Raw genomic sequence first — 19865 nt, forward strand, 5'->3', positions numbered from 1 at the left:
GCTTCTAACATCCAGCAGGCATGCAGCTTCTTCCCTATCACGGCCATCCTATTTTATTTGCTTTTGCCATCCCTACTCTCTTTAAAAATGAAAGGAGGAATCTTTATACACATATAAACAATCGGCTCCCTCAGATCTAGTCTATATGCACAGACTGATCTGCAAAAGCACCAGGTGACAATTGGCTTGCCTTCTCCCACAGAACACAGCAACAGGATTTGGATTCCAAGAGGCACCAAGTCTTTATTTAAGCAGGAAAATAGCGTCGCCCATTCCTTGCCTCAGAGAAGCAGCCTCTCCCGTACACCCCAGAGACCGATTCCCAACAGGAGGCCACAGCAGAGGCGTTAGTGCCAGCAGGCAGAGGGGGCCGGGGCTGCGTGGGATGGCGGGGGGCCTGCGTGAAGGAAGGAGTTTAGAGCAAGGCCATCTAGTGTCCCCCAGACTGCAGCAAAATGGAGGGAAATTATTGCTCTGGATTGTATACAGTTCTGCTGGCAGCCCTAAGATACAATTGGTTATTTTGGGGAGGCACCAGCCCAAACCACTCCAGTTCGTCACGGCCCTTCTGTGGGACGAGCGCTTGGGCAGCCGCATTTTGGTAAAATACTGGGTGAAAGCAACGCTTGCAAATGTGGATCTCACGCTTCAGGACACATTAGCTCAATAACTTCACTGTGAATTGGACGTCTCAGCCAAAAACTGGCATTACAGAGCGCGTGCAGGAGTGTTGATCTGCTTGAGGGTAGGAAGGCTCTGCAGAGGGACCTGGACAGGCTGGGTCCATGGGCCGAGGGCAATTGTATGAGGTTCAACAAGGCCAAGTGCCGGGTCCTGCACTTGGGTCACAACAACCCCATGCAACGCTACAGGCTTGGGCCAGAGTGGCTGGAAAGCTGCCCAGTGGAAAAGGACCTGGGGGTGTTGGTCGATGCCTGGCTGAATATGAGCCAGCAGTGTGCCCAGGTGGCCAAGAAAGCCAATGGCATCCTGGCTTGTATCAGGAATAGCGTGGCCAGCAGGACTAGGGAAGTGATCGTGCCCCTGTACTCAGCACTGGTGAGGCCGCACCTCGAATGCTGTGTTCAGTTTTGGGCCCCCCACTACAAGAGAGACATTGAGGTGCTGGAGCGTGTCCAGAGAAGGGCAACGGAGCTGGTGAAGGGTCTGGAGCACAAGTCTGATGAGGAGCGGCTGAGGGAGCTGGGGCTGTTTAGCCTGGAGAAAAGGAGGCTGAGGGGAGACCTTATCGCTCTCTACAACTGCCTGAAAGGAGGTTGTAGAGAGGTGGGGGTCGGTCTCTTCTCCCAGGTAACAAGTGATAGGATGAGAGGAAATGGCCTCAAGTTGTGCCAGGGGAGGTTTAGATTGGATATTAGGAAATTTTACTTCACCAAAAGGGTTGTCAAGCATTGGAGCAGGCTGCCCAGGGAAGTGGTGGAGTTACCATCCCTGGAGGTATTTAAAAGACATTTGGATGAGGTGCTTAGGGACATGGTGTAGTGGTGGTCTTGGTAGTGTTAGGTTTACGGTTGGACTCGATGATCTTAAACGTCTTTTCCAACCTATACGATTCCATGATTCCGTGATTCTGTGAAAGTGACGGGTGGGGACGTGCGAGACTCGCTGCCGCCTCCCGCCATGCCTCGCGCGGGCCGACCGGCGCGGAGCACGCTGGGAGCTGTAGTCCCGCGGGCGCACGGCCCCGTCCCCCCCCCCAGCCCCGCGCTCCCGCCGGCTGCCGCCGTCCTTTGCCCGAGAGGCGCGGCGGCTGCGCTAGATCCCCTCCGGCCCGCGGTTTCCTGGCGGGCAGCCCTCCTCGCCCTAACCGGGCATGCAGCGGCTGCTGCGGCGGCTTCTCCCTGCGCTTTACTCGGCGCGGCCGGCGGCGGCCCGCGCCCTCCTCGCCCGGCCGGCTGTACCCGCGCTCCCGCGCCTCATGGCGCTGCGGCCGGCGGCGGGAGCGGGAGAGAGCGGTGGCGGCGGGGACGCCTCCCGCGCAGCCGGCGCGACCCCGGAGCACGGTGAGGAGGCTGCGGGGCGGCGTTGCGCGGGGGTAAGAGGGCAGGCGCTTGCGAGGCGGGCGCCGGGCCTCGCAGACGCCTCAGCGCGGGCCGGGCGCCCTCCGCTGCCGAGGGGCTGCGTGTGGGTCGTGCTACGACGGGGGGAGGCCCGACGTTGCTGATGCCCGTTAGCCGTTAAACGGTCACGTTGGGCAAAGCGGCTGTAAAAACTGTGGCTTGTGCACAGACATATTCAGATATCAAATGGAAAGAGGTAGATTTCACAGCAGGGGTTGTGGAGATCGTGGGGGGAAATGATTCAACTTAATTGTGGGCTGTTGCTAAAAAGTCTTCTGCTTTTATTTTCCCTGCCTGCCCCGCTCTGTCCCCAGTCAGTGTAAGCTTCCGACCTGGCTGAATACTAAACCTACCATTTTTTGTTTCCAGATTTAGGGGGTTTTTTTTAAGCTTTTTTAGTTCTCTGACTATGTAAACACTACTGCCAGAACCGGGAGTTCAGAATGCCTAGAGAGTAAGACCGTCTGTTTTTGCAGCAGCTTGCAGTTAAACTATCTCCAAAGGATTTATTTGTTATTAAACCTATGAACATAAACATATGAACATAAACATATTAAACAGGGAACAACTGCCTGCAGACCTAATCTCATGGTGATCTCCGATGTGTAGGTGACAAATAGTAGAAGATTATTCTATCTGAAACTATAATCTGAGTATGGAGAGAAGAGAGCTGGGAAAGGAGTGCAATCAAATATGTTTTATTGCACCTTATTTTTGTATTCTCCCCTTTATGAGCTAGGTTTATAATAATTTTTTTCTGCTAGAACAGATTACTTAAGTACTAGTGAAGATGAGCAGCCCCTTAAATACATATATGGGAATAATGTATACACCTGTTCATATGTGAAATTCAGGCTAATATAATTAAGCACGCGATTAAGAAAAAAGACTTTATCCTATAACAGCTTGATGGTCAAGGAGTTCCTGTGGAAGCTGGTTTTGTTACGTAGGTCTGAGATTATCAACATTACGTCAAGAATTTTGAAAAATCTTGTTTTCAGGATGTTTTAGTGACTAGAACACAATTCTTGAATTTTGTTGCTGATTTCTTTAATAAATATTTCAGGAAAGGTGAGGGATGGAGTTTTTTTGCTTGAGCACAACCTGTAGGATTTAGAAGTAGTGCCTTTTCAGTTCAGCTAATTGATTAGTGAAGGGACATTGTTAATCACTAGCTGTGCCTTTGCTATGCCCATCTGCTATTGTGAACAGACAGAATCTTTTGAAGTGGCTCAAGTATGTTGCTTTTTGAGCAGACAGAGCAAAGGAAGCCTGTAATCTGCAATATACACCCCTCAGATTTATGTGAGTCCTTGCTCTGCAGCTGATGCTACCTTAACAAATCCCTTTTGCTCCCAGCTGGTTATGATTCTGCATTTCTGAATCTTGTTGATAACTTTTCTGCCCCAGACCTACTTGTTTGTTGATTTCATGGATTTCAGTCTTGTCCTTCACTTTGAGATCTCTTTGAAGGAAGGATTGTTGTTTTCTGTATGCTTGTGGATCACCAGCAGCAATCTGTTTTGTGTGAGCTTTACTTTAATGTAAATGTTAAGTAATAATTTTATTATTGCTTTAACATCTGTTTGTTGTGCATAGTTCTTTAGTGTCTACAGGGGGAACAAGCAACAAATCTAAATACTTTGTTTCTTTTTAATAGCCTCCGGGATAAAGTTAAATGTCAGACCACAACCACAGAGTGATTTATGCCTCCCAACTTTAGACTGGATTGAATTACCATTTAATCATGTTGTTCTTTTACTTATCTTCCCTAGCATAAAGTGATATATGCAAGAAACACTCCACAGGGTGATAATAACCCAGATTGGATCTGTAATATTGATTTTATACATGTAGTGTAGCTTTGCATGCCACAAGAACATAATATGCACTTTTGCTGCCAGATTTTCCCCTTGGGCCAGATTTGGACTATCTGCACTGGTCACAAGAGGAGCTTTGAATGTGTGTTGTCTGTAGTAATGAGCTGTCCTGGGATAAACTGCAATTCTGACATAAGGCTTCTTCCACTACAGTAATCCCATTGTGGAGTTGTCCCACAGGATACTGCTGGATGCCTGGTTATGTGCACATTTTTTGCTGCTAGAGAAGATTTTACTTTTTCATTTTTTAAGATATAACTTAGTACGCAAATACTAGAGTTTACTGATGCAGAAACATGAAGCAGACATAAGGAAATGACTCATGCTTAGTTAGTACTCTTGGGGAAAAAAACATTTTTAAAGACTTGTTAGTGGAGATTATTCTGTCATTGTGGTATTACTGTGAGCTAGAACTTCATTTATATCTTTATACATGCAAGATGTGTTTTGATCTGTATTGATTCCTTCTTTAGCTTAAATACTAAAAGTCAGTTTTTAGAACCAGAATTTCAGATCATTGCTGTCTATAACATGTTATACTGTGTGGGAGATGCAGGAGTAGAATAATCATCTCATTCCTGAATGGTATACTCAGCTGAGAATTCTTTGTTATATGTGGAATTACAGGATTCCCTTACTACTCTTTCATGCTTCATTTTCAGTGTGTTTACATTGGAATTCATTTGCCAATGTTTGTCTGCACTGAATTTCATATGCCATTACTGTTATCTAAAGTGAACTTTACGTGATGTCTGAAGACTTTTATTTTTTCATGCTCGGTTATAAGTATCCTTTTTTTTTTTGCACGTAATTGCATTTTCTTAGAACTGAACAAGACCATAAGTTCTTATGTACAGAAGGCTGAACTCCCTTTTTTGCTATTCCACGTAAAGCGTTGAAATATTTTTGCTGATATGTTGACAAGGAAGAAGAGCAGCATTCTTAAGGGGGTTATATGTCAATATTCATTTGCTGATAATTAGAGAAATGTATACTTGGTATATTGCTTGTGTATAACATCTCTTAGCTGTCTATATAAAAAACTAAGACCCAGTGTGTTATTTTAAATATATTACAGATGGGCTGGAAAATGTACAGCAAAAGAAAATCTTTAAAGAGAATAAGAAAAGGACACAACAGAGAAAAGAGCCATGTCCAGCTGATTCGGTAGAATCTCTGATGGCAGAAATGCCATTCGTCGACACAGATATTGAAGATGAATTTGTTAGTAAGTATATTAAACAGAAGTAGTGTGGAAGCATAGACACATAATGCACTCAGTTCTTGGTCCTGTCTGTTGGCATGTACAAGTGGGCTGTGCACATGGAGCAAAGTCTCCCTGCGAACAAGATCCAGTCCAGAGCCTCTCTTGTTAGTACTCAGTCCTGCAAATACTTGAGCGTATTAGAAATTTACCATTTTGTGATCCATTGCAGCAATGAGTCACAGAATAAAGACATCTCATATGTCAATTCACATTACTGTATATGAGCTTCTCATGTAGTCACATATGAGCTATCTTCCAATATGTGTATTCCCAGCATAGGGCTATAATTGCACCTTTAATTGGACAGTGGATGTCTGCAGCCTTGTCCAGCTTATGGGTATGTATCAGGCCACATGGTGGGAGAAGGTCTGCAAAGTTTTGAGGAAATAAGCTGGGAGAAAAATAATTTATGGTGCAAAGGAAGACTTGAGGACGTGCACTTTGCTTTCGCTATCTATGTTGGAGGGGGTCTTTGGGAAAGGAGGAGGTAGAGAGTAGGTCTGGCTTGGATTAAATTTTCTTCTGGCCTGGGTTTGGTCCTTGAACTATAGGTTGGCCAGTCCTAGTCTAATACAACCTTTAATAATCCGATGTATTACCTTGTTTCATATTTCAAAATGCAGCGTGCATGGGATTTTTGAAACTTAATATTGGCACTTTTGCTCTAAAGTCACGTCCATGTTCAAGTATAAGACAATTTGCAGGCCTATTCCACTGCAGTGTGATTTGGCTAAATGAAACACAGTGGTTTGGAAGCTGCGTGTCTATGTTAGCAGCTTATGAGCCCTGCTTAGAGGTGTAGGCTGCTAGTTCAAGTACGGTACTCCACTTGTGTGACTACATGAATTCAGGTTGGAGTAGGATCCCAATCGAACAGTTCAGAGCATGGGCAGATCAGATGATTGGGAAGACATGCTCCAGTCAATTGACTGAAGTCCAGCTCCTGTTGGCATGATATTAAGTATAACTTTGTTTTGATTATTCTGTATGCTGAAAGTATTTTTTTTTTCTCTTCAGTGCATGCAAGCTCTGAAATAGATATAAAAAAGAAAAGAAAGAGGACTACTGGAAGGGAAATTGAAGAAGGCAGTGAGAGAAAGAAGAAAAAGAAAAAACAATATCAGCCGAATTATTTCATTTCTCTTCCAATTACTAATCCAGAGGTGATAGTCTTTATTATACTAATTTGGTATAACCAGAAGTACTTCAACAGCTGCATGTGTTTATAAGAAGAACAGTGTTTGATCTTGAGCAAAATAATTTTTTTTCAGGTCTTTTTAAAGGAACATTAGCAGCCTATTCAAAGACTAACTTTATTTTATGTAACTTTTGTGAATAAAATTGATTATCTGGAAAAGACTAGAGGAAAAATATTTATCTTTTTATTCAGTTTGTCAGTCTTATGGATTTAACATTATTTTGACTGAAGCTGGCTTAAATTTCCCCTTTGTACTGTTCCAGTATTGCTTATTTTGTCATTCACTTAAAATAAGGAAGAGAGACATTCCTATTCAAGTTAATAAGAAAATGCCTAGCAATATTTTTAGCTCTCCTTATAGATAGGAATTTAAATTTAGATCTGTTGCTGTTTTAACTAGGCAGTTTATAGTTTAACATTTTCAGTAAAATTGATCATCTTATTTAAAATTCAAACAACCTATTGGTTTAGTGAGACGTTGTTCAAATGGATTCAAGAAGTGCAGAGAGCTCTTTAAGAAAATGTATTTTCATGTAGTTAGCATGTGTTGTCTCATTTAGACAGTGAATGAGAATGATTTCTTACATGCTGTGGGGTGTCTGTGGTATGGCTTTGAAACCTTTTGTGTCTGCAAACAAGGAAAGTAGGTGCATTATGTTTAAAAAGTTAAACCCAACAGTTTACCACCATTTCCAAATTTAGGGGTTTTTTTAATACCAGGAGCTATCTCAGGTGAATTTTAACTCATCCTATATCTGTACTATCTGTTCTCTGAGAAAGTCAAAGATGAAGAGAACCCAAAATGAAAATAAACCAAAGTAGGTTTGAAAATTACAGTGCAGTCTTTGATTCTTCAAAACATACTATGTGAAGAAGAGATTGTAGAGGCTGGTTTTATATGATCCAGGATAGCCTGACATGAATATTGTGGAAGATCTTTTGTGCCATCTTACTCTGAAATATCTTTTCTTCCATGATTTGACAAGTGCAAGAATAATGTAGGGGTTATATAATCTGATAATTGAGAATTCCTGCTCACAATTGTTATTACGTTGAATGGCTGGTTGAGTGGAAAAGTTTTAACTACGCATGCTTTTTTATATGTCATGTATTTAGTCATATATCATTTACAGAGGTGAAGGAACAGCTATATTAAATCTCAGAGCATTTGGGAATTCCAGGATTTTGCTAGAAAGTTTTGTTTATACTTGCCTTAGATGTAGAGTTGTTCTGAAAGTAGAAAATACATGTTGGAATCTGTATAGACAACATTAGCCAAAATTTAGACTTAAGACACCTGGTTTCTTGATAGCCAGAGGGAATCTGGTAATTACTGGTAGTATTTCAGTTAGTAATGAGAGACCTTTCTTTTTTGAGGATCTGATTTTATTCCAGTGAAGTGTTTTAGGCATTAGTACTCTTTCTTCATAGTTTATGTAGTATTTTAAGCTTTACATAGAGAACTGTTTTGTAATAAGGGATATTTCTGGAACATTTAATGAACTGTTCCTCTTGGAAATTAAACAGTTTCCTTGTTTTAATTTTAATTATGTTTTGAATCTTCAGAAATAAAATGTGGTGTTCCATTAATTTTTAATTTATATTCAACTTTGCATTATTACTTGTGCAAAAATAGTTACATGGGTGGTTATCATTGTATACTTTTTGGGTAATTTTTTTTAAAGTTATGTTTCATGTGATGTGTTATCACTTGGTAGGTTAGCCTTTCAGGGTCCTCCAGCCTTGATTATAATTATAATTAATCTGTTAAATCTTTAAAGCTTACAGTCTTCATATTCACGTACTAGTAGTATCCTTGAAATAAGCAAAACTAAGTTATTTTATTACTCTTCAGGATAACATATTTCAAATAATGGGAGAGGTGACCTTGAAATCAGTATTTGAGGCCTTAATTTGGAGCACTTTTTAAAATAATCTGAGGAGGGAATTTTTGAGTATGATCTGCCTTCAGATATTTCTTTTAGTTAAGTTAGGAAATCTCAAGTTAAAAGAAATAGTCAGCATGATAGCAGTTGAAATGTAACATAAAACTTTGTAAGGTAATGTAAATAGCAGGTTAAATAGCAATTTAAAGTTTTTATTTATGCAGTGAGTTGTAACTAGTTTTACAGAGATGCAGGAAGAGTCTTGCTTTGCTTAATTAAAATTCAGCGCATTCAACTGGTAATTGCACCTTAGATTTATTGAAGAAAACAGAACAAATCTGAAGTTATATTATGCATTGTGATGGCACAGCTATGCTACACCTATTGTGTTATGTTTTGATCACATAACTTCTGGGAAAACATATTAAAAATAAATCCCTGAAATGCACAAAAATGTACCTGAAAACTTTTTTTCTTCTCTCCAAATAGTGTATATTGTGTAGAATGTTGTCACTTTAGCCGGAGAGAGAGAATGTGCTCAATCTTCCTTCTATTTTGCCTTTATCAAAAAGGCAGCTCATTTCATACTTTCCTGGTGGGTTCAGCAGTAGCTTGTCTCTGGAACTGCTAACTGGCCGTCTTTGGAATTAGTCCTGTTCCAAAGGTATGTTATTTGTTAGGTTTTTAGCTTGATTTCCTAATGGAGTTTATACAGGTGTGAGCCTGCCTATCTCTTTGCCTTGTTATAACCCCATTGGGTTTTTGTGGGTTTTGAATGTGCTGTGGGTTTTCAACCTGTTGTCCAAATTTGGATAAAAAATTTGACATCTCAGGGGTACTAATTTCCTACAATTTTTGTGGAATTGGTGCTTGCGTAAAAGCGAACCTTGAGGGAACATGCTTGTGTTGAAGACTGTAGTGTGAGTGCAGCAATTACCTATTCTTCTAGACCTGCCGGCTGATGATGATTACCTGCGTGTTTGTTAGCCAGTCAACCCCTTATAGCTGAAAATCAGCCACAGCATGTGTTGCTTCTTGCCCGAGCCAGAACTGAACTATATGAGGGAGCTGGAGGTAGTTTAGGACATGAGCAGGAAGGGACTCGGAAGTACTACTAGAGGAAACTATATGGGTAAGGGCATGTGGGGTATTGGCTGCTAATCTGAATGCTGAATAACATTGACCTTTTTCAGAGCTAGGATGGTTTTACTGCTATGATAACACAGTTCCACATCTGTCTTCTGTATTCGGAAGGGCTTGTACACTTATTTTATTTATACACTTATTTTATTTATACACTTATTTTATTTATACACTTATTTTATTTATACATTTATTTTTTTTTCTTTGCCAGCTCTCAGGTGCAGATTAAATTTAGAAGCAATAGTTGAAAATGGAATAAAATTGTAATTCATATGATAGGTGTTTTCATTTTTGAGGTTTGATTTTTTTTTTTTTTTTTTTCTTTACGGGGATAACTGCATTTGCTTTAGTATATAAACTTAAATAATTATGCAGTCAATACATTGTGATTATCAGGGATTATGTTTACCATTTTTTTTGCTTAAATGTGGGTTAAATTTGTCCTACATCTGAGACAATAAAAGTGTTATTTATCTAGGATAAGATCAGTTCTGACATAGGAAGGAAGATGGTCTTATTACAACATGATTTATGATCATTGATCAATTTGCCTGCATGGCAAAACTCATCTTAAGAAATTCAGTCAGAAAAATACTGACCACTCCCATTAGACTGTGTTTTTTTCAGGAAATTTATGTTTTCCTTATGATTAACAGAACTACCAAAATATGTCAAGGCTTTTTATTTTTTTTTAACCTAAGAGCTACTTGTATGTATTTTATAAAAGTGAATATGTACAATATGTTTGTGAAGCATTCAGCAATGAGTTTCAAATTAAAAAAAAAATCAGATTGAAGTTTTCTACATGCTTCTTTTAGACTTTATACAGCAAAGCTGATTTGTCTGTAAAGTCTTTGCTTACGATGCTTTAAGAAATAACTCATTTTGTCAGATGGTCAAGGTTATTGGATTTGATTTGATTTCCACTAACATGTTCCAGAATTGATGCAGGGTTGGGTTTCTTTTGGTTGTGTTTTTTTTTTTTTTTTAAATCACTACAATACAACTATCATAGTGGCAAGCACAGTAAACATTTTGGATACAATTTATAAAGCATGTATAACCATACATTTTCTTCATTGAAAATAATTTGTAATTCAAATAATTTTAAAGGAAAAGACTGATGAAGTTAGAACTGTATACATCTTGTATGGAAATTCATTAAAATGTGTTTGAAGAGGGTATATAAATTATATCTGTCTATCGGACAGTATAATCAGAATTGTAAATTGGCTCTCTCTCCTAATTATTTACTGAATATTCCTGTTTTGTATGTGCCTGATCCTGCAAAGATATCTCTCTTTTTCCAGACACTTGTCTGCACCTAGCAACATACAAGTTTAGCAAAGCGGGCAGAGAAAGTCCTTGAAGAAGCCTTTTATTTGGATTACTGGCAATGCAAAACTGGATGATCTTAATCTGCTCCAGGAATTTATCATACTTATGGAAGCAAACTCCTATTAAGATGTGATGGGGAGTGTCCAGTGATTTATTAATCATTCCATTCGTACCCACTTTGAGTTTACTCGGGTCAATTAGCACAGCTTTGTCAGAGGATAAAACTTTCTTCTGCTAGAATGGTTTTTACATAAACGTTTGATTTCAGTTTGTGTGCTTTCTTGTTCACTTGCATGATGGGATACAGTAATTGTAATGGCTAACTGTTGTTTCTGTGTCTGTCTTTCTTCCCAGATCACTGGCAGTATTCAGGCTGTCCAAGATGCAATAACACAAAAGGATCAAAGGCTTTCCAAAGCAATGGTTCGCTCTGGCTCGTTGCATGTCACCATGTTAGTGATGCATTTATCCAATGAAGAAGAAATTAGCATGTAGGTATTTGGTGTTAAATTAAGTATATACAAGTATTTTTGCTGGAGGAGTTCATAAAAAGACTAGAAGGGGTAACTGATGCTTACTTTTTGTTAGCCCTAAATTACTAGGATTACTGAACATTTTATTCATGTTGTTCTTAAAATGCTAATCTTAATATTAGCCATTTTCATAACTTACGGTATGTCATGAGCTCTCAACAAAGTATGCTTTTTTCCCTTGCGTTTTTCATACTGTGTGCTGAACTTGCATGCACAAATCTCATGTTTGCTAAAGTAATTATTTTAAAACAATGTTTTGATATAGGGGACACTGAACAGATTAACGGGGGAATTTTCAGAATTTCATAGCTTAGCAAATGTTATAAGCCAAATTAGTAATTGTCACTGAAAGACTTTATTAAAGTAAACCTTAGCTCCAAGCTAATGCCTCATGCAGTTATAGGGTTTTTTTATGTCCCTAAATGAATTTATTATACTCAAAATCTAAGTACAGAAAAAGAGAGGTGGATATTTAGGCCTTATCAAAAGTGTAATTTTTATGTTGCTTCAGTGATATAGCTGATTTTTTTGACCATATAAAAGGTAGAAAAGTTGTGGAAAGGCATATGTATTACACAATGACATCATGTGTCTAAGTGTTAGATGCAACTACTTGCTTTATAAAAATGCAGCTCTGGTGTTTTTTACTGTTTATCACATGTGGTACTGCAATCTGAGAAGCCTATTTTAATGTCCAAGTTCAATGGTTAATATGAAGATGTTCAGACTTTTAAGTCTATCTATACAGCTGTAACTTACGAATGTTCAGAATAATGATTTGTGTGCTTAGCTGTAATTTTGACTTGAAATGAAAACATACATTGTATTTTATAGTCCTACTTTACACAGACTTTCTCGACAGTTTCTATTTAGATGTGGTGCCCAATGGCCTGCATATGTGATGTCTCTATATTCACACATTATAATTGCAGAATTGAGATTGCAAACACTTTGGTAACTGTAACAGTGTTATGTAAAGTGCTGATAAATGGCCTACTGGCATTATATGAACATCTGGGAATCCTCCATTGCTTATGTGTCAATTTTGTAGTGAATTGCTAATGAATCAAAATTCATCAGATCCTTATCATTCTGTAAAAGAGAAGCCTCACAGTTTCATCTCCCCCAGATGAGTTCTTTCAGGGACCCTCTGTAATCTCTCTCTCTCCCCCTCTCTTTCTCTTTCTCTGGTTTTCTCTGCAGTGTTAGCAGGCATGCGGTCCCTGTACTGAATTAATCTAGATCAGATAATGAATAAGTGCAGTGAGACATTGCTTTGGTTATGGTAATACGGTTACAAAATAATGTGTCTAACAAGCATGTGTTGAATAATTTTTTCCCCCAGAAGGTTTGGCTGTTAAAGTGCAGGTTGCTCATAAGAAAGCGGGAATACAAGATAGAATGTAGGAACCATTTGGTAGTCAAGGGCATGCTTCTAATAAGTAGAAGTATTTTGGCTAAAAACATTTAACACAGCTAAAAATAATGAGGTATCAGTATATCTAAATCAATTGCCCTGCTTGTTTTTCACACTTGTTTCCTTGAATGCTGTATCCTTGAGGCCTCTACACTCTTACTCTCCTGTGAGGATGCGAGTCTGTCAGCATCCTCGTCTCCCGATGGTTTGATCTAAAGGGAGAGGAACAGATAGCCAGGAACAGAGAATAGAAAGGAAAGCAAAGGATATAGATCTGCTGGACTCCCTCTCCTCTCCATGTGCCTTTTGTCTCCTGGAGTAGGCACACCAGCTTCCTCTTGCCCTGGTTGATGAGCAAACTGTGGTAGCACCTGAAAATCAGTGAGAACAACCACTGACTGTGTGTGCGCAAGATTTTTTTAGAAAGGGTTTGAAGTATGAACTTTTTAAAAAGGGAGTGTGAGAGGATATCTCAAAAGGCAAGCATGCCTCCTCATGAATATTTTTTAGAGTCCTAAACGGTATATCAAAACAAATATTCCCAAATGCAGTATCTTCTGCTACTCCTTGAGCTCCTTCTGAGCTCTCACTGTCCGACTGCCATCCAAGCAGTTACTTACGGAGTTCTTCTCTGCCTCTCCCAGCAGAACTCCGCAGTCCAGGCACCCAGGAGCTGTCCTCTAGTCAACAGCAGCTTCCATAGTGATTCACCCCTTCCCTGGCCAGATGCCTCCTACAGGTATCTAGCTCAGCTATCCTCAGGTATTCTGGATTGCATTTTCTATTATATGGGATTCTTTTTTATTTATTTTTTCATAACTGATATGTTCTGTTTAATCTTTTGGGAGAACTTGAAAAGTAAAAAGTTGAATTTTCCTTTCTTTGCTTCACCAATTTTTGATACCAGGTTAATGGAAAGAAACCAAGATTGAGGCTGGCAAAACAACCTGTGTGTAACGTGGGGTGAGAGTAATCCCTCAAAGAAAGTGCAGCTAGTCAACTGGGAATCTGAGAGTTCATAGATCCTTAGGTTTGGATCCATTAAGTTACTTAGATATCTACAGTTTTTCTACTGCGTTTGCACAATAGTGCTTCTGTCTATACAGAAATGAAATGTGTTGAATGCTATTTGAAGTCAAAATGCGTGATAAGAATGTGCTAAACATAACATTCAATTCAGCACAAAGCCCTTTGTATGGTATTTTAGTACACACAGCTTTCACCCTGAAAATGGAAGATCTGTGTTTTAGGCTGCTCTTTCTAAGGGAATCTAGACCTGCAGTTTCCATGCGAGTTTCCTAACTGATGGGCCGTGATCTAGCCTTCATGAATGCACTTTACATCTCTTTTTGTAGGAGTATATGAAATCATGAATGTGAGATTTTAAAAAACATAAAGAAAGCAAGAAAGAAAGAGGCATGACAGCACTCTCTTCAAGCAGAGGAGTTCTAGTCCATGCTAACTGTATGCATAGTCATGGGATCAGGTACTAGAAATCAGGATGCCTGCCTTTGCAGTAAATGCCTTCATTACCAAACTATAGTGTCAAGTTGTTCTTGCTTGTTATTTGTCAAAGATTCTATGAATCTAACCTTTTCATTATAAATATAAGAGCTGAAAGGATTCAGTTTGGCTTTTTTTGCAAGGTTGCTTTTTCTAACAAGTAATCAAAATTAACAATTCAGAAATTTCTAAAAAGAAACTACATCAATTTTAAGTGCTATAATATTTACGTTACAACAATATAGAAAAAAACAGGCACTGCTTCTATAATCCTAGTTTGTATTCACTTAGAATATGGTGCTTAATTCTTTTTTTTTTAATTTCCTTTCTCCACTTTGGAGCAAAATGCTTGTAAACTTTTTTTGTTATCCCCAAGGGTTAGTTGCACTGAGTGTAACTACTATTTGGCATGGTAAATACTATTTGGTATGGAATAAGAAGAAAATACTACAGTTGTGTGTGTTGCTATTGACTTCAGTGGACATGTTTGTCCTTGTGCATTATTCTTACAAAGCAATTGTTACATGTTATAAAGTGATTGATAGAATATGAAAATACAAAATATGGTGGAGTGAAATAACAGCTATTTTTCTAAATATTTTAGTGTTTACAAGATTATATATAAAAGAAAAAGTAGAACTAAATCTTCAATGACACAGTGCTAAAATGAAAACACACTGCAGTGTTTGAATTGACCTTTCATAGACCTCATCAGGTAGAGTTGAGCTGGTCAGTGAGTTCTGCAGCACACCGTACAGTATGGAAATATAAATCTTTGTTCAGCTGGGGAACAGAGCTTTCCATGACTCTCTGTGTACCAGTTCTCAGATGCAAAAAATCCAGAGATGGGTTTTAGGTATGTGCATGATTCACTACTTGAAAGCCTGCTGCAATCTTTGACATAGTGTATTTGAAACATCTGTACTTGTTTTGGAACAATTTTCAGGTTCATGTTGGTAAATAAATCTACACATGATTACCTGTGAAGTAATCTGAGAGGTATAATCAGTATTAGATGGTGTTTTTGAAAGGTCTTGAAGTATAGCACATACAGAAGATGTAGGAACAGGCTTGGCTAATGATGATAAAAGGGTAGGTAAGTGGCAGAGACTATGCTCAAAGAAAAATATCTTTGCTAAGGAACAAGTAATGGCATTGTTGTTTAAAGTGGTTATATAGGAGCTAAAGTACTTCTAGGTTGTAGATTAAAGCCCTATAAAAAAACCACAGGAGGACTATATCAATCAAGCATATTTTGTCACGTAATCAACCTTAACTTCTGTCTTAACCTGGCGTACATTTCAATTAAATGCATAGTTCTCATCAAGAGTCCCTCTTGTTAAACACAATGGAAATGTGTTTAGAGTTGTTTGTAATTGTACAGGCTTAAAGAATATAATTTAGCCTACTTTAGAAATCATGGTGATGGCTTTCATCCAGCTAGGACAGAAAAAGTAAAATAAACTCTCTTGAGAGTTTTTAAACTGTCACTGCCATCTAGCGTTTATAAAGTCAACGTTGGTTTAGTGAAAAGTTTAAATTCGGTTTCATTGAATAGAATTAAGAACCGTGAGCATGTGAGAGATCTTTTAGAAGACACTAAGAATGTTTATATAGTTTTTGTTTAGCATGTGAGTCACTTCAAGTGCAGGTCAAAACAAATATTTCATGTAATTGCACATGCACTTAATATGGCTAATTAAAATGATTATTATATGGTTACCAGGTTTGCTTCTGTTTCTTAAGTTACATGTAGATTATGTGTGCGTGGTACATAAAGAAAGTAAGCTCTTAAAGAAAGTAAGCATCAATTTAGATAGTACTTCTTTTAATAACAGTTCTCAATGAGCTTAATAGTAATTTCCATTATCATTATATATATATATATAATGATAGTTACTAACCTCTGTTTATAACAGGAAGTAACACTTTGTAGTAACTTTGAATGAAGCAGAATCTTAGAGTGTTCAGTTGAGCTATCAGGAGGTGAAAAAAGTGAATTAATTTAAGAATGGAAAACCAAATGCTTCCGAGTCAGCATCTTATTTAAATGGGATGCACGGAGTAATAGAGACACTATCATCTGAATATCTAGTCACCTTGAGGACTGAGATAAACTCTTGAGGAATTACACCTGCTGCTAGGTCTGCCTTATTACTTCTGTGGTTTTACAGCAGGGCGTATGAACCAGTTTACCTTTATAAAATGGTAATAATAATACTGACTGCATTGATAGAAGGTAGTGTTTTGCACTACCAAGTAGTGCCCAAGTAGATAATAAATTGACACTAATAAAGCTTTGAGATTTTTGGATAGAATAATTAATAGCAATGTAAATAGTATATTTGTCAAATATAATATATTTGACTTTCACATAGATATTTTCTTTCCTGTTGACAGAGCAGTCGGTGCTCTTTCAGACAGCAAGGATTTTGTAGAAGATCTCCTGAAAGGAAAAACCGTGGATTTGTCTTTTCAAGGAATTGATCACTTCAAAAATGAAGTTGGATTTGTGAAGTTGGTAGAAAATGATCATACAACTATACTTACGGAAATAGCAGGTACAACTTGTCAATCTAGTTTAAGCGCTTTAAAGACTTTTTGACAACATAGATGAGAGTGGAGCACAAAGATAAGTTGGTGCTAATTTAGTCAACATTAATTTACTTTTAACAGCTGCAGAGGCTACACGACGAATTTCCCAGCATAGTTCAAAAGGATATTAATGAATTACAGACAGTACTGTTCTCTGATATCTATTTAGTATATGTAAAAAATGTAGTGCAGGTTTGTAGATGGATATAAAGACTCCATTCTACCTTGTTTTGGTCCAAGTACTGTCTGCTGTTTCTCAGCTGATACTTATACCCCTTTCAATTTGTATATTCATACTTACTGACTTTAAGAACTGTATCTCTGATGCATCTTACCTGACTTGCAGAGTTACATAGTTCTCTCCTTTGTGTTCATGCTGAGTAGAGCACTGAGAGACAGTGACATTTTTTCCTCTTCTGTGGTCTGAGAAGTCCTTAGGTTTTGTGTTTCCTGTATGTTATACTTAGCACTCCTAAATCTTAGTGAATTAACTGTAACTGACCACTCCCACATGTATAAGTGCATATATACACACACACACACACACACATATGTGTATATATATATATGTACTTTATACATACGCTTCCATTTATGTATAAAGTAAAATCTGGACTTTCTCTACACTCCTGGAGGATAAGGGGAATTCAGGAGAAGGATGTGACTCATCTGCCAGAGGAATGGTGTTGGATTCCATGCTGCGTTAGCCTGAAATTTTTTTTGGAGCAGTTGTGGAACCAGTCTGTGGCTTGTTCAATGTTAATCGCCTTCCTTTAGCAATTAGGAAGTTACTGAAAGATATATACTATAGATGTGCACCCACATGTTCACTTCAAGAGCGAAACTCTCAGTTCTGTCTTAACAGCGGAGCTAAGGCCACTGCCTTTGCCAGTAAAGGTAAAATGCATCCAAAGATACAGTTCAAGTCAGTAGGAATATATAAATTAAAGGAGTGTAAATATCAGCTGAGAAAACAGCAGTCACTACCTAGACCAAAACAAGATAGAGTGGAGTTGTTTATCTGTCTGTGAATCTATACTTAAACTATGTTGTTTACAGATATTAAATAAAATTCTCAGAGAACAGTACTGTCTGTAATTCATTGGTGTCCTTTAAAACTATCCCGGCAATTCCAACTATTCCTTGGAAAGACTCTTTAAAAGAGTTTTTCAGTATTGATGAATTATCTTTTGTGCTCTGAGGAATGTGAGGTCACACCATTTTTTAATAGTGCAATAGCCCCTATAGGACATTTTGCAGAGTAGCAAAGACTTCTGCTGTCACGCTACCTCTTTTCAGTCCAGTACAGAGAAAAAATGGAAGACGTCTTTATTAATACAGTGCTTTCCTAGCAATTCATTAGTTTAATTTCTGAAGTGCCTTTAGAAAATGTTTAGTATTTTTTAACTTACATTTTAAAGAAAGGTTCAACAGAAGACTGTGAGCTTTCCAGCTTACCAAATTGCTTATGCTGTTACTGGGCAATGCTTTATTATTTTAAGCAGTGCTCGATAGAGAAGTATTTCTAATGCTCAGTATGGTAGAAACTGAACAGTACTTACAGTTCCAGAGAATCTTTGGTTGTCAAATAATCCCATAATTATTTCAAAGATTGAATCTACCAAGTATTTCTTCAGTCCTTTGGATGATATGCTTCCTCATCCTTGTCTTTGAGTTTGTCTTTAGATTTCTTTTAACGATGACAGAATATTGTATGTATGCTGTTTTAGAAACAGTGAGATAATTGATAAACTGTGTTCCCTTTCAATACCTCTTGTGAAAGGAGATGAATGGTTTCTGTTAGTGACAGTAACTTTTGATTTTGAGAATTTTCTAGTTAATTAAGAACTCCAAAATAATTGAAGTTGCTAGACATGGAGAGCCAAATACCTTTTAACTACAGGAAATAAAGGAATTTGTTATGAGTGATTTTCTATACATCTGTATTGGGTTTTTTGTGGCAAGGCTTTGGTAGCGGGGAGGCTACAGGGGTGGCTTCTGTGAGAAGCTGCTAGAAGCTTCCCCTGTGTCTGATAGAGCCAATGCCAGCCAGCCCCAAGACAGACCCGCCACTGGCCAAGGCCGAGCCAATCCGCGATGGTGGTAGTGCCTCTGGATAACGTATTTAAGAAGGGGAAAAAAATGCTGTGCAAAAACAGCAGCCAGAGAGAGGAGTGAGAATATGTGAGAGAAACAACTCTGCAGACACCCAGGTCAGTGAAGACGGCGGGGGAGGAGGTGATCCAGGTGCCCATGCAGAGATTCCCCTGCAGTCCATGGTCAAGACCACGACGCAGCAGGCTGTCCCACTGCAGCCCATGGCAGTTAAGGTGGAGCAGATATCCTCCTGCAGCCCGTGGAGGACCCCACGCCAGAGCAGGTGGATGTGCCCGAAGGAGGCTGTGGCCCTGTGGGAAGCCCACGCTGGAGGCTCCTGGCAGGACCTGTGGACCCGTGGAGAGAGGAGCCCACGCTGGAGCAGGTTTGCTGGCAGGACTTGTGACCCTGTGGAAAGGACCCATGCTGGAGCAGTCTGTTCCTGAAGGACTGCACCCTGTGGTAGGGAAGGCCTCACGTTGGAGACGTTCATGGAGGACTGTCTCCTATGGGAGGGATCCCATGCTGGAGCAGGGGAAGAGTGTGAGGAGTCCTCTCCCTGAGGAGGAAGGAGCAGCAGAGACAACGTGTGATGAACTGACTGCAACCCCCATTCCCTGTCCCCCTGTGCTGCTTGAGGGGAGGAGGTAGAGAATTTGGGAGTGAAGTTGAGCCTGGGAATAAAGGAGGAGTGGGGGGAAGGTGTTTTAAGATTTGGTTTTATTTCTCATTATCTGACTCTGATATGATTGGCAATAAATTAAATTAATTTTCCCCAAGTCGAGTCTGTTTTGCCCGTGATGGTAATTGGTGAGTGATCTTCCCCTGTGCTTATCTCGACCCATGAGCCTTTCGTTATATTTTCTCTTCCCTGTCCAGCTGAGGAAGGGGAGTGATAGAGCGGCTTTGGTGGGCACCTGGTGTCCA

General features: G+C 39.1%; 1 protein-coding gene across 7 annotated transcripts in view; it reads left to right on the forward strand.

Annotated features, from left to right (window-relative positions):
* The first annotated feature begins 1706 nt into the window (after positions 1 to 1706).
* AKAP7 (A-kinase anchoring protein 7) overlaps positions 1707 to 19865 on the forward strand; it is a 92446-nt gene continuing 74287 nt past the window's right edge. For 5 of the 7 annotated variants that reach the window (XR_012775267.1, XM_075498745.1, XM_075498751.1 and 2 more), the window contains exons 1-5: positions 1707 to 2024; positions 5040 to 5189; positions 6246 to 6391; positions 11148 to 11284; positions 16647 to 16807. Coding sequence is in view for 6 of the 7 variants with exons in the window: in XM_075498745.1 (XP_075354860.1) it covers positions 1835 to 2024; positions 5040 to 5189; positions 6246 to 6391; positions 11148 to 11284; positions 16647 to 16807 (784 nt within the window). In the remaining variant the exon portion in view is untranslated. Of the gene's footprint in view, positions 2025 to 2089; positions 2278 to 5039; positions 5190 to 6245; positions 6392 to 11147; positions 11285 to 16646; positions 16808 to 19046; positions 19402 to 19865 lie in introns of those variants that run through there. The other 2 variants (XM_075498749.1, XM_075498748.1) reach the window with 2 other exon arrangements.

Source organism: Mycteria americana, chromosome 3 (genome assembly GCF_035582795.1).
Source record: "Mycteria americana isolate JAX WOST 10 ecotype Jacksonville Zoo and Gardens chromosome 3, USCA_MyAme_1.0, whole genome shotgun sequence".
Taxonomy (NCBI): domain Eukaryota; kingdom Metazoa; phylum Chordata; class Aves; order Ciconiiformes; family Ciconiidae; genus Mycteria; species Mycteria americana.